Source organism: Pundamilia nyererei, unplaced genomic scaffold (assembly GCF_000239375.1).
Source record: "Pundamilia nyererei isolate P.nyererei 1_Seehausen unplaced genomic scaffold, PunNye1.0 scaffold00092, whole genome shotgun sequence".
In the NCBI taxonomy this organism is placed as follows: domain Eukaryota; kingdom Metazoa; phylum Chordata; class Actinopteri; order Cichliformes; family Cichlidae; genus Pundamilia; species Pundamilia nyererei.
Genome location: NW_005187493.1, coordinates 1,009,868 through 1,028,170, shown reverse-complemented (window position 1 = coordinate 1,028,170; position 18,303 = coordinate 1,009,868). Strand labels below are relative to the sequence as shown.

At 37.8% G+C, this 18,303-nt stretch overlaps 2 protein-coding genes across 6 annotated transcripts in view; both read left to right on the top strand.

Moving 5' to 3' along the window:
- The first annotated feature begins 333 nt into the window (after positions 1-333).
- slc11a2 (solute carrier family 11 member 2) lies at positions 334-16,859 on the top strand. Of its 5 annotated transcripts, none has more exons than XM_005739502.1 (17): positions 334-492; positions 4,041-4,125; positions 5,950-6,086; positions 6,204-6,323; positions 7,048-7,167; positions 7,255-7,361; positions 7,439-7,509; positions 7,592-7,659; positions 7,740-7,895; positions 8,057-8,215; positions 8,334-8,420; positions 8,870-8,989; positions 9,094-9,243; positions 9,344-9,417; positions 10,118-10,271; positions 11,205-11,258; positions 14,487-16,859. In XM_005739502.1, exons 2-17 carry the CDS (start codon positions 4,092-4,094, stop codon positions 14,562-14,564), a joined length of 1,689 nt encoding a protein of 562 aa, XP_005739559.1. In that variant the 5' UTR covers positions 334-492; positions 4,041-4,091; the 3' UTR covers positions 14,565-16,859. The 5 variants fall into 5 exon arrangements, with proteins under 5 accessions (XP_005739559.1, XP_005739558.1, XP_013767975.1 ...); XM_005739501.1 differs by having other exon boundaries at positions 334-496; XM_013912521.1 differs by lacking the exon at positions 14,487-16,859 and having other exon boundaries at positions 334-496; positions 11,205-13,652.
- Positions 16,860-17,572: 713 nt separating this feature from the next.
- LOC102200860 (uncharacterized) overlaps positions 17,573-18,303 on the top strand; it is a gene marked incomplete at its 5' end in the record, with an annotated part of 2,866 nt that continues 2,135 nt past the window's right edge. Inside the window, one exon of the mRNA XM_005739499.2 lies at positions 17,573-17,727. Within this exon, the coding sequence (XP_005739556.2) occupies positions 17,573-17,727 (155 nt within the window). The remainder of the gene's footprint in view (positions 17,728-18,303) is intronic.

Genomic DNA, 18,303 nt, shown 5'->3' with positions numbered 1-18,303 from the left:
TAATGTAAATTTTGGTCAGATATTTGTTCTCGTATTTTTTTATAAACATAAAAAATACGATGTATTTATGTAATTTTAGTTTAAGCTAAATATGCAATATGCTATTAGCTTGTTTCTAAAATCTCTTGGGAAAATCCTGGGGAAATATTTTGCCTTTAATGCAACTACATTTATTTTACTCATTAGACAGTCCCTATTTATTTATTTTTTTACTACAGATAATCATTTTACTTACTGATAACTTTTTAAACCTGCCAGGTTTCGCTCAGGGCAAAAAAAAAGAGTAAAAGCTAGATGACGTCACTACTTACAACATTTGCGCACATGCGCAGTGTGACTATAGCTGCTGTTAACATGGGAAGATATTTTGCCGGATTTTAGCTTGGTAACGTGCTCAGCTACTCTCAAGATCTAAACACATGGAACAACTTTACAACCAGCCTTAATTTTCACGGTCAAAACGCTGATTTTTTTTTGACCCGCACAGCACACGTAGGTACGTTTCGTTTTTGTACTTGGTGGAAGTAACATTGGCCTAGCCATGCAGCTAATATATCATGGAAACTTGTTAGCTTGGTGGCTCATAACAGTAGTACAGTACTGTAGATTTATATGTTAGCGGATTTGTCGGGAGGATAGATGCCTGAACTTGTTCTGGAGTTCTGGGTAGTGTTAGGCAGTCATGTTTCTCTCTTTTTTTAATAGCTTCCAGGTTCACCTTGATGCAACATAGTTTATATTTAGTGTGGCTCACTGGCATGAGTGGGTGGACAGTACTATGGTGATATAAATTTTGTAGCTAGGAAAAAGCAAACAAAAATAAAATGGCAAATAGTGAGTAAAATAAAATAATTGAACTGATGAGAAATATTAGTAGATAAGGAGAGGGAGACTGACTGACTGACTGACTGAATGAATGAATGGCTCATTACTGCACTTGAAGGTGAAAACAAGGTGTTAACAGGATAATTGCCAATCAATATCCGTAAAATCAAGTGAAAGCAGCATCCCTAATTAATATAGTCACTGGGTGACAGTTAGCGGAGTTACCCCGTTAATAAGGATCATTGTATAACCCCAAAGTGTCTTAAATGAAGAAGGATCATCATCTCTTCTTACGACTTTTAAAATGACAAAAGATGGCATAATAACCTAATAAATGCAGTAAAAACACACACTAAATTACCCCTGTTTTAAAGTTTAAGCTTAGTATCTTAATTTTAGTTGATCTTCAATCTATAGTATGTATAGATGTATAGTATGTAAGTATGTATATATCTATCTACGTAGCACTTTTAATTCTTATTCTTATTTTTATTTTCATGTCTATTTAAGCGTAATTTATGACAGTATGTTTGCACTGAAGCACCGCAGCAATTTCCTAATGTTGTAAACCTGCTCAACATTTGGCACTAAAACCCTTTTTGATTCTGATTTCTGATTCTGATCCAAACTCAAACTGGGCTTTTCTAAAGTAAGGATCACTGGCTCAGTTAATACTGCACGTGAAGTGTGTGCGTTTCCTTGATAGACCGGGTTTTTGCAGTAGTTTATCCTGGTTGAAGAGTTTAGCTCTCATTCGACCAGACAGACCTGTGTGCTGGCATTGGATTTGGATATATATTTGGATTTTATATTTTGGGAACAGTTTTGGTTCTGCTTATTTTTCATATTTTTTTTTAATTGTCATGCGACAGAGAGGTTGGTGTATCATGATCATTCTTTTTTTGTTCTTTTGTTTGTTAGTTTTTTGCTTATTGTGACATATTTATGTAAGATCTTTTTCAACATAGGGCGTAAAAGTCCTTGAGGGCTGTGACATTAGAGACCGGTTTCTGTTTGGGAGTTGTCTTGTATGTAGTGATAGGAAAAGCTGCATCTTGCAGATTAGATTCATTAATGTTCATTGGGCTAAGTTAACAAATGGCTGACTAAGCAATGTGAATTTTTACTACTCCAACAATTTTTTCTTTTTCAAAATTAATTTAGATGAAGAAAGTAAATCCAACTTTACAAGGTGTTCAAATTTTAATGTTTGACAGAACTGATGAAATAAGTTGACGTCTTTGCAAATGTCACACTGGTAACATTAATAAATCATATTTATATTAAATGCAGAATCACGTGATTATGATTGAAATCAACTCACTACTGCTGGAAAGCTGATTTTCTTTCATCACCGTTTAAATGTGTGTGTCAGAGTTGACACACTGAAAGAGTTACACAATCTATGATTCTAATCAAGGTCACGCTGAGACTAGTACAGCACACATCCACACCGGAATGTGAGGCGTAGGGCAGATAGCTTTATTTAGTTTACTTTTTTTGCTGTGTCTGTCCCTTTTTGCAAAGCTACTTCTAGCAGTGAGCGTAATAATAAAGTTGTTGACGTGTAGCAGTCTGGTGTCACACATGACTGTCAATGCGCAAACTGAGATCTTGGCAATAAACAGTGGACCTGAGTGCGTCAGTGCAGAAAAAAATAAGAAAACAAAAAGTATACACACACACACATGTGCGCGTGGAAGTGACAGGACAGTTAACTGAAATTTCTCTTACTGCTGTTTATGTGGAGAAACAGAACCTTTGCTTTAAGACATGATGGCGTGAGATCAATTTTATGTTTAAAAACTTGTGCAATGAGTGATGGGAGAGGGGAGTCACATGGTCATTAAGCTCAGGACAATGCATGAGTGAGAGTGAGGGTGGTCTCTGTTAAGGGACTTGCTGTGCTTTTGTAAGTCCAGAAAGTGATCCCTATGTCAATAGCATGACTTTGATCGTGAATTGTTTATTAGCAATTGCTTGTTCATATTTCATGGTTATGATAACTACACAATAATGCCACTCTGCATAGTTGCAAAGGTATTTGAAACCTTATTTTCAGTTTCTCCAGTTGTGGCTTCTGGCTTTGACCACAGGAGAGCACATGAGGCCGGAGAGGCTGAAAATGAAGAAAGTGTTTTGTGGCCCAGAAATCAGCAACTTAAATCCTGATGGTTAGATCTAGACAATTAAAAGCTTCATTTAAAAAGTTCATTATGTATTTATTTATTTTTTGATTTCTTCATTCATTTTGTGCAGTTTCACAAAGGTGTGAAGAGGTGCAAAAACAAGTTAAAATAAAATATGTAGCAGTCTGTCTCCAGCTGTATGGCATGTCAACAGGAACGAGAAGGATCGTGGGCAGCTTGATGTGGAAATTTGATAATTTTTCCTCCCAGGGATACAATCATAAAAAAAAACTTGCTGCTCTAAATGAACTTTTTAAACAGAAAACAGGTGGAAACTAAAGGCTTGAGGTAAAAATTAGATCATTTTAATAGCTTCAGTAGAAATGTCAAATCACATTGTCCAAATAAATACATTAAAAAATATTTTTGAATTTATTTAGTTTATGCATTCCCTTTTACGTTTTGTTTTGTTTTGTTTCTTAGCTTTCTGCCACATCTTTAAGACTGTTAATTTAAATACTGCTGCTGAGGAAACTTCCAGGGAACATGTCGTCTTATAATGCGCATTAATCAGGTCACATGATCAGGTGAAAGAAGTGGCACTGGAAACTTTGGTGGTTGGAAAAGCTGCCGAATCTTCACCATCTGCTCCTTGTCACATGGTCCTGCTGTGTGTCATGTGCTTTCCGTGGCCCTTTGCTCCCTCTTTGTCAAACATCATGGTGTTATAAAAGTTATTTTGCAAGACTGAGGTTTCACATTTCATTCCTCAGTTTCCGTTACGAGCAGCACAGAGTGTGTGGTAGAAGTGAAACTTGGCTGACAGTGGTCAGCTCAGTGTTTCCTGTTAGACGATCCCATTAATGTAGTGTCCTTTGACTTGCTTTTAATGTTGCTTAGTCATTGTTATGACCTTCAACGTTCAGTGTTTTTCAATTTGTTTTCTTAAAGAGGAACAGAAATTGCTGCACAGTCATGTCTCGTGTTAAATAGTTTGTTCTTCCTTTTGAAAAATGTGTTTTGTTATAAAAATTTTCTTTACTCATGTTTTAATTCTCAGATTATGCAACTGTTGTCTTTTTGCAGGGAGGCTGATATTCATCCCTTATCTTCCCAGGGATCCCTCAGCCTGCCCTGATGAAGCCCAAGCAAGACGGAGACCTCCTGGAAGGTACATGTTTAAGATGACTGAAACATGACCCTTAAAATACAGACCCACTCAACATGTTGTCCAATATTAAACACTTTGGACATTTGGCTGTGGCTGGAGGCATATTCTGAGTCACAGGGAGCTTAATATTCAGATTATAATCAGCAAAAAATCTGAACAAGAATAAATCAGAAGAAGAATTGTAAATGACCCCGATTACTTCCTGGCTGACTACTTTATGCACACCTGTGGTGATATCTTGTCTTCCCAAAAAATAGCTTCCTCCCAGCTGAAATGATTCTCTGTGAAGAGATTTAATAGCAGCACAACAAAACCTGAACAGACTGCAGATATTCATGTTCAGAAATCTGAACCAACAGGTGTCAAAAAACTGACAAGAAAGCAATTTAAGAAGTCAAATGCATTTTTCCGTGTAATCCCCACTCTGTATTATAATTACGCCAATTATGACCGGTAACATGAGCCAGTGAGTACACTGATAGCTGCTGTAACAGTGTTTTCCTTTACGACTTTAAATTATTTATCTTGAAAAGAAAAACATGGTCCATCTTTTTAAAAGGCACACAGTGTGTTTACTGTGATAAACAGTAAAAACTCTGACGCTAATAAAACTTTGTCGCTAACTCAGATTCTTTGAAAAACTGTCTGTGCTTTTTTTCCCCATGTGAAAGGGCGGGTTTTGTAATGTATTGACTTCCTCGAGCATAGTGCGTGCGCCATATTTACTTCTCTCTCTGTGTGGGTCATTTTTAGAAAGGCGGGGTCACAGTGTCCTCGTAACAGCTCATGTCTAAAAAAAAAAATGATGATAAAGGCAACGTCATATAAAAGCTAATACTTAGGCAACTGTGGACTTTAGGACCTTAGTGAGTTGGAGATGGAGGGGGCAAGACATGAAAAGTCCAAACTCAGTGAGTAGCAGTTCTCTGCATTTACATGCACTTTGGACAAACTATTATAGATCTGTTGCTTATTTTAATCTTGGAGTTGTTTTTTAGTTGAATTTCTTTTGTTTTTTGGTGTTTTCATGTAGTTCTTTTCTTTTTTGCTCGAGTTTCTGAGGTTAACATGCAAACAATGTGGAGCTAATTACAGGTTACTGCTCAGCGAGTAAAGGCTTGTAATTTAAAGTCTTAGACCAAAGTGCTTGTGCTGCATGTAGATTAGAAGCAATGAGTTTTGTTTGCCTTTTTCCAGAGGGTGTACTCGTGCTGTTAGAAAGCCCCTGGATCCCAGACAAGTGTTAGATTGTGTGTCTCAAACGTTTTTCCAAGTGCAGTTAGACTGACAGAGTCAATATTTGATTATTTCAAGTATTTTAAGCAAGCTGCAAAACCTGCCAAAAAGACCCTTCCCTTAATTGTCAGAATTTATTGCTTTATGTGTGAATTAGTGAATTTAGCTGAGATTTTTTTCTATCATAGTGATTATGCCACATCCATAAATCAGAGTTTCACAATAACTATACAGAGTTTAAAATGGCGCTTACATCCAGATATAATAATGCGTAAAATATAGGGAGGAGAACATTTAAATCAAGCAAGTGTTCAGAAACAGCGCAACCTTTTCAAATTAACTGCAAAATTAACCACGCCTATGACCGCCATTTGGGGATTGTGCTCACACGCTATTTTGCCCTCTTTAGTAAATCTGGCCCTCACAGTTGTTTTTTTTAACTGCATCTCCATTGCTGCAATGTGTTTGGTCAACAGAAAACACGGGAGGATGTTGACAATGAATGAAAAGACGTGTGTAACGCTACCTAAGGGTACTCTGTGATGACTAATGAGAGTCCCTCTGTTTGTCCTGCTGTGCTTTCATCAGAGGACTCCCCTCAGGAGAATGGAGTCCACACAAACCAGTACAGCTCCATCTCCCCTCCTGCTTCACCTGTGGCCCAGGATGAACCCTTCTCCACATACTTTGAAGAGAGGGTGCCCATTCCAGACAGTGAAAACCAGGTACCACTGCCATCACAAATAGTGTGTTTCATTTAGACACACAGGAAAAATATTTTATTTGTAAGTATATGTTTTGCATATTATTTGATTTAAAAGGAAAATTCTGTTTCTGTTCAGTTGTTCAGTTTCCGTAAGCTCTGGGCTTTCACTGGACCGGGGTTTTTGATGAGCATTGCTTATCTGGATCCGGGGAACATCGAATCAGACCTGCAGTCTGGAGCTGCAGCTGGCTTTAAGGTGAATGAAAACGTTAATCCACCAAGAAAAATAAACTGTGGGTGTAGTTTTGCAGGCAGCGGAGGTAGATTTAGGAAAATAACAACTATACTTCGAATGTTTCAGGCTTCAATCCTTTCACTTTATATTTCAGGAAGTAATTCTGTCTTCAGATACTTTCAGATACTTTTTCTTTTAAAAATATTACTGCCTTTTTTCTTCTTCTTTTTTTTTTTTTAAGAAACCAGGGTCATATTTTGTCTCTAGCTCAGTACTTCACTTGTATAATAAGCTGCATGATTGCTCTGTTGTCTGCATCTATGATAACTCCCTTTTATTAATAAATAAATAAATATGCTGTGTTGCAGATAAAATGCTAATTTGAAATCTTAGTTTTAACTCTTTACCCCTTGAAAACTGATTAGAAGTAACTCTCGAGGCTTTTTTAAATCTGATCTGAAGGGTTTATGTCATATTTCAGGCCTGCTTATAAAACAAAATGACTGGGTTTGCATCAGACGTGAGGGAGGGTGATCTCTGCCCTTGCAGCTAAATCTTTGTTCATTATTTATTGAAGTGTTCAATCTCGTCATTAAGGGTACAGGGGAGGTTGTCAAAGGTCATTTTTATGTTGGAAAGTCTTAATGCATCTCACTGTATTGAGCGAACATGAACTCATACAAGAAATCTAGGGGTCTGTGCAGATGTGGCCACATGTGCTGATTTCGTGCTTCTTCTTCTTCAGCTCCTATGGGTTCTCCTTGTATCCACTATCATCGGGCTGCTGTTGCAGAGGCTGGCTGCTCGCCTCGGGGTGGTCACAGGGATGCACCTGGCTGAAGTCTGCAACCGCCAGTATTCCACCGTGAGCACCCCCCTCCACCCTCAAGACACATCTGAGTCACATCTTTCTTGTCTTTCATTATTTATAATACATTCTATTTAATTTCAGGTTCCTCGAATCATCCTCTGGCTGATGGTGGAACTGGCCATTATTGGCTCAGACATGCAGGAGGTCATTGGCTGTGCCATAGCTCTCAACCTCCTTTCTGTGGGCAGGTAACGTCTTTGACACTTGTATTGGAAAAGTTTATATGATTTTGCAGATTTACAAAATAGGATTCTTTCTCGCTCAGGATCCCACTGTGGGGAGGAGTTCTCATCACCATCACAGACACATTCGTGTTCCTCTTTTTAGACAAATATGGTATGTGATTTGTTGATGCAGATATGCAACTGATGCAACCAGATTGGAACCCAAGTGATTACATATGTTTATATCTCTGCAGGACTGAGGAAACTTGAAGCTTTCTTTGGCTTTCTGATCACTATAATGGCTCTTAGTTTTGGTTATGAGGTACGTTTTGGTCACCTGAAGCATTTGTCACCCAGTGTGTGGCTGCATCACAGGGTTGATTCTGTGTTTTCTCCCTGTAGTATGTGCTGGTAAAACCGGACCAGGGGGAGTTGCTGAAGGGTATGTTTGTACCCTACTGTGCCGGCTGTGGGCCTGTGCAGCTGGAGCAGGCAGTGGGAATTGTAGGTGCTGTCATCATGCCCCACAACATCTACTTGCATTCAGCCTTGGTCAAGGTTAGAAACATCAATGTACTGTTGTGTGTAGACTAAGAGAAATTAGATTTTCCTAAATGAATGTGAAAACTGTTTCATGAATAACCTTATGAGTGGGGAAAAAAAACATTTTAAAGTAACGTTTTTAAGCTTATTGTTTTTTATCTCCCCTCCTTATTCAGTCTCGGGAAGTCGACCGCAAAAATAAAAAGGAAGTCAAGGAAGCCAACAAGTACTTCTTCATTGAGTCGGCTATCGCCCTCTTTGTCTCCTTCCTCATCAATGTGTTTGTCGTCGCAGTCTTTGCTCAGGCCTTCTACAGTAAATCCAACATGGACGTGGTGAGTGTCCATGGCGCCATACTGAGGACTGTTGAAAGCGTGTGTGGGTCATTTTGAGATACAGTAAATTATAAGTGAAACAGTGGTGATCAAGTTGTTGCTGACTGTGTTCCTGCAGAATGCAATGTGCAATAAAACTGGCAGCCCTCACACAGATCTCTTCCCTCTTAACAACAACACACTCGAAGTGGACATTTACAAAGGGGTAAGTCCACAGTCTGTAAGTCTCTGCAGTTCTGATGAGCAGGTTGCATAATGTCTCATTTTGGAGCTACTAAAATAATACAGAATAACATCAGAGAGTAGAAAGGGAAGGAGCATCTAGCAGTTTATGGCTTGATTATCTAATTTTTTTTAATTAAAAAAAAAACAAATGTTTTCCCCTTGTGTGACATTAAGACAGTGTAAACATATCATAGAGGTATTTTCACAAAATAGCTCCTTGGGTGTTTAGGTGTGTTTCTAGAGTTGAATCAAAGTGTTTTTACTCTTTACTTTCCTATTAATAATATCTAAAAAGGCTAATTTACACATTGTGTGAGTACCAATTTATTTTACCATTCATCACTTTGAAATGGCTGTTTGTCCTAGATTAGACTTTACCCAGATGAACAGGTGTGTTGACACTTAACTCTGTGTGATACATGTGTTCAGGGGATCGTCCTGGGGTGTTTCTTTGGACCAGCAGCTCTCTACATCTGGGCTATCGGTATTCTGGCAGCTGGACAGAGCTCCACCATGACGGGCACGTACTCTGGACAGTTTGTGATGGAGGTAGGAACACATGTTGGCACAGTGTATTTTATTTATGTACCATTTTCCTCTGTTTAAAAAAGGAAACAGCTCTGCACTGATGTTTCTGCTTTCGTGTTTTTAAGGGTTTCCTGAACCTGCGGTGGTCTCGTTTTGCACGGGTGCTGCTGACCCGCTCCATCGCCATCACGCCTACACTGCTGGTCGCCATTTTCCAGGATGTTCACCATTTGACTGGGATGAATGACTTTCTGAATGTGCTGCAGAGCCTGCAGGTCAGCACGAGTATCTTCCCCTCAGTGCAGTTTGTACTGAAACATTTTTGATGTTCTTTTTGTGTTCTTGTTAAAAATATTCACTCTTCTCATCCTTCAGCTTCCATTTGCTTTGATCCCAATTCTGACCTTCACAAGTCTGAAATCCATAATGAACGACTTTGCTAACGGATTGTAAGTGAAATAAATGTTTTAATAGTTTTTATTCTCTTCTTTATTAAGTACAAACTGTATGCATTTTACTCATAACTGACAGGATAATTATCTCAAGAAGCAAGCTTTTCTTGGCCCTTCATGTAGTTGAAGTCTGTGTACGATCAATGAATTTAACACAAATGAAAACATTAGCAGCACAGTCCAAAGCATCTCTTCCCGTAGCCTCGGAGTTTAGGGAAATAATGATGGACTGAGGCCAAGGAACAACTGATTTAGCGAAGTCCAGTGTTTGACCCTGTTTGGTCTTTATCCAAATATAAAACCAAGCAACACAAAGTCCGGACCCCCAACTGTATTCTCTGGATGTTTTACTCAGGTCAGCATAAAAGGACTGGACTGACTCAGGTGTAGACGTGGTGTCATGTGACATACAGTCGACTCTGCTCAGAGTTGTCATTGTGACTGTTTACTTATCTAATGCACAGACGGGTCATTTATTAAATCAACCATATATTTATATTTAAGCTGTCTAAAATGGAGTTGCGCAAAATAGGAATTTATGCAGCAGTGTGACTAACTAACAGAAGTGAGTCTGTGTGTTTCTGGAAAAAAATGTGTTTCTGGTAAATTTGCAGTGTTAGGAAGTATTTTGAGGACTCTGTTAGTTTAGAAAGCACAGGATTTCCCAATTGTCTAATCCAAAGTCTGTTTCCTCTAGGGGGTGGAAGATTTCGGGAGGTATCCTCATCCTGGGCGTTTGTGCAATCAACATATATTTTGTGATTGTTTATGTGACGGCGCTGAACAGCGTGGTGCTCTATGTTTTAGCTGCTCTCCTCTCTGTAGCCTATCTGGCCTTTGTGGCATACCTGGTGAGTTATGATTGCTGTTTCATGTCTAAATTGTTGTCTGTTGATGCCTGTAGTCTAATCTCATGTTGATAGGACTGCAGAGCATGTTTTCACACATCTTATTTTCTAATAACCAGAATTAGTCCTGGGTGGTATAACCAAAAGTCTGTCCATCCATCTATTTTCTGCCATTGATCTGGGTTCTGTTCATGGGAACCCAGATCGCCAGACCTCTCTCTCTCCAGCTCCTCTGAGTGAGACCGAGGTGTTTCAAAGCCAGCTGAGAGAAGTAATCTCTCCACTATGTCTCGGGTCTGCCCCATAATCTCGTCCCACATGCCCGGAAAGCATTACCCAGGAGGTATCCCCGTGAGATGTCCAAGCCCCCTTCAATTGGCTTCTTTTGATGGGTGCCACAATCATTTCTTAAAAGATTTCTGCCTTTTTCATTTTATATTACAGAATTATCTTAAATTTTATGCATTTCTTTTATTTTTAGTTTTTACTGGTGTTTTGGTTTTTTTTTTAGTAGGTGTACAGTGACATGCTTCTATTGGGATGATAGATCAGAAAACATTTGAATGTCATCAGAAAAATAAAGTAAAGAATGGTAAAAAAAAAAAATAAAATCTATTTTAAAACACCGTGTGTGCCCACAGCACAGAAGCAACATGACAAGAAATGAAGCAAGATGAGTCTAAACTTCATAAAACCCTAAATTCCAAAAGTTGAGATCACAGTTGTTATACTGGCAAATACAATATTACACTAAATCTTTCTGGCTGTGTATTGGTGGCTGGAAAAAGCAAGATAACCCACCCAGCAGTAATCAGAACATATCGGTAGCAAATGAATAATTTTTTTTTCTAAAATTTGAATGCTTCACTTTCTATACATTGAAAAGGTGCACACACACAAAGTCTGTAATGTCCTCTCGCTTCTTCCTCCTTGCAGGCTTGGCACTGTCTGGTTGCCCTGGGCGTCTCCTGCCTGGACTGTTGTAGCAGGGTAAGCAATCGACCCGCTGTGCTCATAGAGGAGCAGTCAGAGTACGACTCCTAAAGCTGAACACGACTGTAACCAACAGCATGTCTCTTTACTCTGGGCGCCCCGTACACAGCCGGGACTCTTTAGGATCTTGAAAGCACGTTTGACTTTTATTTTTTAAAGGGCTGGATATCTTGTTTTTTTTAAGATATCTGTCTGGGAGCCTTTTTTTAGGCTCTCAGACATTCATATGACACCAGCACAGGATGTTATCTTCCAGCATTTGATGCTTCAGCCAAGTAGAAATGTGATGATTTTTAAACTCTAATTTAACCTATGATTTGTCCTGCTCTTAATCACCCTAATCCTCCCAGTGTGAAGCCACACTGCACATTTTATGATTCCCACTCAGTCTACCTGAATATCCTTTATTTTATTTTTTTAATCTCAGAGTCAGCTCTCTTCAAGTGTGACTCATTAGCTTAAAAAACAAGTCTAATACTGCTAGATAATGTCTAAAAATAATATTATGACACATGAGAGTCAAATGTCCAATAGATATCCAGCCCTTATATTACAGGGTTTTTTTTTGTTTTCAGCATTCTTGTCTAGCATATCGAAGAATTTACAGTGGCATTTTTGAGCATCATGCACATCTTTCACTTGTTGCTTCTTGTGTTTGGAGTCCTAGCTTAGAGTGGACGTGTAGTTAATGCACAAGTCTGTAAAAATACATTTTAAATCAGAGCCAGAAAACAGAAAAACTGACTTGAATGGAGGAAAGTCTGAAAGTCACCTTATCATTTCCAAAATTGGTGTGTGTCTGGCCCCTGAAAGCTGTTTTAATAATGTTTTTAATGCACAAATGATCCATGAAATTAATTCTTGAGAGCACATTAGTGACACAGGCAAGCAGGTGAAGCTTTGTGTGACTGCAGCATCATCCCCCGAGCCTCTGTTAGCGCCTCTGTAGTTTATGATGCCAGAGACTCAGGTTGAAGTGAGCCCGTCAGTGAAATCATACTTGTGTTTTTAGCAGTGTGCAGGAGCGTCCTTTGCTTTCAAGCCTTTATTGCATGTGCAAAAATAATGATTTTGTGCATTCTTTTTATTTTTGTTTGTTTTCTGCGATACCAAGTTAACCTCAATACTATATTTGTTTTGTTTTTTTTTTTTACTTCAGGTATACAATAGTAAGATGTGTATAACTGATGGGGAAGGTGGATTTATGTGCATGTGCTCTAGTACAACACTGTAATCATTTAAAGTTGTTAGGACTGTGTTTGAGTAGCAGCCATGACAAAGGATGTTGTGTTTATGTATTAAAATCCATAACCACAAGTTTGTGTGTGCGGTACAGTGTGTAGAGCACACAAGTTTAGAAATCTCACAGCTCATATTAAAATGCAGATTCACTCATGTGTATACATTATACAGTTTCCCAAGCTAATGACTCCACTCTGAGACCTCCTAATGTTTTACTGTGAAGTTAAGTAGTCACATGATAGCGTGATTATCAAGTGGGGAATAAAATAGTTTGTTTTTGTTGCCTTATTTATTTTCTGTCCTGGCTTTGTTAGTCAGACCAGTTTGCAGGACAGTTGTATACCCTGTTTTTATAGAAAAACAACAGACACATTTTTTAATAAAGCAATAAAAGATTATTCATGTGAGGAAAGGTGGATTTAATTTTTTTTTATAATTGTTTATGTTTCGGCTGTCACCATTTGTCAGTTCAGTTTCAGCTGTGACTGATGTTAGCCTTCACACAGCCCTCACTCAGCTGCTCTTTGTCCCGGTAGCATGCTCAATATCAGTAAAGTGACGATGATTAGACTGTGAATGAGTTTTAGCAGCCAACACTGACAAGCCTCTTCTTCCAGTTTTACAACAAAGAAGATTAAAATTGCTGTGACATTGCACAATATAATAAACTGTATTAAAGCTCCTGACTTGGCAATATCCAAGTAGCATGTACATACTGACCAATAAGATGAGAGTACGATGAGCTGTGTGGGGCACTGTAAACACAGTAAAGGCCTCGAGTTTTTTTCAGATGTTTTTGTGTTAAAATTCTCTCTCTGGCGTGGTGGTTCAATATTTCTGCTCTTGTATAAAGTTCTCAAAAGCTTTTCTAAGATTTCTAAAGCTGTTCTTAGACGTGATAGAAATATATGTTTCAGGTGAACGTGAGTTTGTCTTATATAAATAACTTCTCTGGCAATAAAACAAACATGACAGACGAACATTTGAACTGTTACAGAGAAAACTGTGTCTACTCTCAAATTATATCATGTGGTTCTCTGGTCATTTCTGTTTTCTTCCCTCTTTTGGAGGTTGAATGAAAAGCTGTTATTTTTCTGCTGCTGGATGAAGCCGCTGTGTCTCCGAAATAAATTCACATTATGGATATAAGGACATTTGTTTGCGTCTTCTGTGTGAAAGTCCTAACATGGACTCAGGATTACTGTGTTTTTAACTTTTAAGTAGCTGAGTAAATGATAATCTTAAAGCCCATCTTTGTTTTTTAAAAGATAACTCTCCTCACTGTAAAACCCCAAACAGTAGAGTAAAGGTGTTAAACTGATGTGTTTAGAATAGTTAGCTAAATTACAAAAATCTTCATTTCTCCTTACTGGTGCTGTTTGAGGGTGTAGCACCTCCTAGTAGGCTATAGAAATGTTCTTTTTCAGGACTTTCCAGGATTAAATGAGGAAAGTCTGACCCAAGGTGAGCACATTTTAATGAATCTGCAGTCATAAAACAATCAATATCAAATCCTGAACTGATTTAACTCTATTAATCACCAATTACAGTGCATTGTTGATTGCAATGATTTAGTTTAAAACTCTGACATTTCATCCTGTTTGTAAGTAAAGAACCAACACCTGGCAATCCATATTCTCCAGATTTATGGTCGAACTAAAAAAGAGTGAATAATACGTATGTAGAGTAACATAAAAAGGATTTGGTAACACAGATGGTTTCCCGAGTCATCAGAAGAAGAGTGTGTGTGTGTGTGCGCGCGCGCTTAGTTTACTATATTTTTATTTAAGCCGATGCTGACTCTCCACTGATTTCTCTAAATGTTAACATATTTTAAGAGCTTACATTTTCTATGAAAACCAAAACAAGTTCTGGCAAAATCAAATAAAAATGCTTAACAATTAAATCATGCTCAGCTGATTTGTCTTCAGTGTGTGACTGTTCCTCTGAGTAATGAGAGCTCCATGTCCTCTTCTCTTCCAGATGCAGCTGGGTGTGTCGCGTCACACAGACATGTACTTACTGAACGATATGGACTCTAATGCATTGGTGGACAGATGAAGGACACTCAGAGCAGGTGCTTGACTGTGGTGTAGACACCGTTAGATGACCCGACTGAAGCGTGGGACCACTGAAACTCGGCTAGTATGTGTTAGTCTTCACCCCCTCGGTGCCTGAGGTGTTTTTAAAGTGTCCTTACAGAACGCCCACGGATGATCGTGACGTTTTCATTCACAAATATCTCCGGCAGCTTCGGCTCTTGCAGAAGAATAATATTTAAGAAAGCAGTGTTTATTAGAAGATGTGTTTAAACAGTTGCTGTGGCTGTAACTATATAAGGTTAGACGCTACAGCCATGAAGCAGACAAAATAAACTGACAGCGCGTGATGTTGAATTGCCCGAGTCGTAATTCAGAGAAATAGTGCGCTCGAGGCTGCACGCTATTCCACATGAAGGTGCTCGTGGTTTTTGTTTTAATTACCCGTTTAACTTGTTCCTGTTTTGCCTCACATGATCTTAAAAAGAGATTTCATTGGATCTTTTAGATATCCTCACATAGTCACAACAAGAAGGCAGAAAACCAATCACACTCGAGCGCTGTAGGGTTAATTTATATGATGTTAAAGTCAAAAGCTGCTGCATTATGGGTTTTTTATTTGTTCAAGACAAAGAGATTCCTGTTACTCTATTTAACGCTGCAATAATGAGATTCAGTTAGATGTTAATATTAGACCAATAAATTGATAGAATATATTGAATATGTACATAACCCTTGTTGATCTTATTTATGTGTCATTAGTCAACATTTTTCCCCATGTTTAAGTCTCTTTTAATATATTGCATATAAAAGAGGTGACAGTTTTATGTCACTCTCATTCGACAGCTGCTTCGTCGTTGAGATGAATCCCTCCAAACTTTCTTTTTTAAATTAATTTATTTTTTTAAGTATTAAGTATTCAAGATCTCCTTACTGCAGTGGGATTTAATAAGTGTCCAAAAATATTTTTTTTAAAAAGATGCAGACTTTAAATTAAATATTAATGTGTCCAGTTTTAGCACATTTACATTCCCATTAAATGCATCTATGAATTTTCTGTCATAGCAGTGGTTCAATATGACTGATCAGTGCAGAGATCAGAGTCCAGTCAGCTCAGTGTTTCTCTTTTGTTAATTAATTTTTGTGTTATTCATTCTTCCCTTTTATTGTTCTTAGTTTTTCTTCAAAGTTAATCTTATGGTCAGTTTATTCCAGTATTTTATTTATGCTATTTGTTTTAAATGCTGTTTTTTAGCTTTGGCTTTTGAGAGTGTTAGAGCTGCCTCTTTTTTCTTTTTTTTTGATTATGCCAAATGTGTGCAGAGGTGTGATGTTCACTGTGTTATCTACAGAGAAACAAAGCGATTGTTTAATTCTGAAATCTTACTGGGAGAGTAAAATTGGCAGCTGAGGGGAGCCGGTGGAAAATGGTGTAGCTCCAAGCCATCGACTCTGGTATTTCTTGTTGCTGAAAGCTGGTTTTCAAGTCCTGGTGGAGTTTGTTTCCAATATCAGAGAAGACAGTGCCTAACATCAGAGAGCTTATATGAGAAATTGTGATCAACTGTGAAACACAGATGCTTGTTCGTTTGCTCCACAACAGTGAAGATGTAGTATAGAGAAAGCACTGGTCAAGACAACGGGGAACTGGAGAAAATAATAAAATGAAACTATAAGCAAATCTGAAATAGGACACTTGAGAAGCAGTTTAATGAACCGAACCTTTCCACTGACCAAATATGAACTGTAGGTTATATTTACTGTGCAGATGACCACAGTGCCTCATGTTTTTACCACTGTGCCTCATTTAGGGCATCCTGAGCACAAAAAGAACAAATCAGCACTTGATTGCAAAAGAAGCGTATAATTGAAAGAATGGAAATTACACTTTAAGCTGTTTGTTTGAGGGTTTATTTAATTTGGAGGACCATTAATGGGTTAAATACTAGAAACGTGTGTGGTCTTTTATGCAAATGTCACTGAACATATCTCCATGTTGAGTTGTATTTGTTAGAATAAGATGTACGTCTCTCTATGCCACCTTGGCAGTGGTACAAGGTTTTCTCTGATTGGTGCATCACGTTTCACGTTGTAAACATGATTTGAATTCAGAAACACCTGCCGAAGACCATTTTTAGGTTTCATGTCTAGACAGAAAACTGATGCTGTATTATATTGTGATTTTTTTCTGGAACTCTAAAACTGTTAAGTGTGGCACAGTATTGGAACGTCTATCTAAAGGGCCACAGTTTAAATGACCTGCTGTCTGTATGTTTTTTGTTTTTGTTTGTTAGTTTGAATGGTGCTCTTGGTAAATAAAAATAGACTTTATTTCAGTTTCTGTCTTTCCTTTGTTAAATTCATACTTGGATGTTGAATGTTGAACAACTTCTTACTCTTTATCCCTCATAACGTTTTCTCTGTATCGTTCTTCCTGGTGTTGGACTTTTTTTTAGCATCTAAGTAACAAATATGAAATTAGTTCATGTTGACAGTCACAGAATGTAAATGTGACCATCAATAAGAGCATTCAGAGATATTGCGAAATTGAAAGATTTAATAATCACCTAGGAAAGGAAGAGAAAGTTATTAGATTTGTGAACGTGTTTCCAGTATGTTCCGAGAGTAACTTATAACTTATTATAAGTAAAAATTAAGTGTTTATTGATTTTTATTTTATTTTTAAATCTTTTACATAGTTTGCTGTCTGACAAGAAAAAAAAAACTAACATTAGTATCAGTTGCTCATTATTCTGGTGGTCTGCATTTGGTTTTATAGGAAAAGAGTAGGAAGAAAAAACAAATAAAATCAGTGCTTTTGTTCAGTCTTACTGTCCAACACCACCAGCCAGTTGTTTAAGGACAAATTTAATGTGTGAGAAAAAGAAGTGCAAGTCTCAGTTTTTTTTGCATGATAAAGAAATGTTGCTGCATTACATAAATAAAAATGTACCAGCATGAATAAATTAATGTTTAATATTACAGATTATTAAAATTAAATAAAAATCTATCGTTAAGTGATGACGTAATTTCCGTTTCCGGATCCAAACACCCGTGTTCAACATGCCGCAGTGCTGTGTTCCTTTTTGTTTTAACTATTCTGGATCAAAAAAAAACACGAATTTGTCATTTCACCGCTTTCCTTGTGACGAGAAAGAGAAGCAGAAGTGGCTGCACGCGATAAGGTACGTTACAATTCCAAAGTGAATAAATAAACTTGTAAGAAGAACGCAAGTGTGGTCTTACTTTAGTTAGCTAATATAGCTAGCGTTGAACAACTAAAACCCGCTAATAAAAAAAACATCCTACTTTGGCAAACCGTCCTACCGTACATAGTTTATGAACATTTCTGCTCTCACACAATAATTCCAGCAATTATGCAATTAATTTTACCCGTCAAATTATACTTCTAGCTCATATTCACAAACAGGACTGTTTGCTACTTAATTTTGTGTTGTGCGCATGCGCAGAAACAACCGGTAGGACGGATTCCCAGAACATCCTGGCTTCTACGAATTTTACATAGGCTATGGATTTTATCATGTTTTCTTATTACGAAGATATCAACGCGGTTTGGATGTCATTTTTATTTCTCTAAGCAAAGATCGAAAGCTATGGGTCAATTTGCCATAACTACACAGCTTTCTACTCTTGGAGGATTAAAAATGACACATGAAAAGCGATCATGTCTTCATAGTAAGAACACCCACTAAAATCCATAGCCTATGTGAGAGTTAATGACCAAAACAGAGACTTAACTA

Coding starts and splice junctions, on each gene's coding strand:
- slc11a2 (XM_005739502.1), top strand. CDS start 4,092: ATGAAGCCCAAGCAAGACGGAGACCTCCTGGAAG. Junction 4,126..5,949: donor AGACGGAGACCTCCTGGAAG/GTACATGTTTAA, acceptor TGCTTTCATCAG/AGGACTCCCCTCAGGAGAAT. Junction 7,168..7,254: donor GCAACCGCCAGTATTCCACC/GTGAGCACCCCC, acceptor ATTTAATTTCAG/GTTCCTCGAATCATCCTCTG.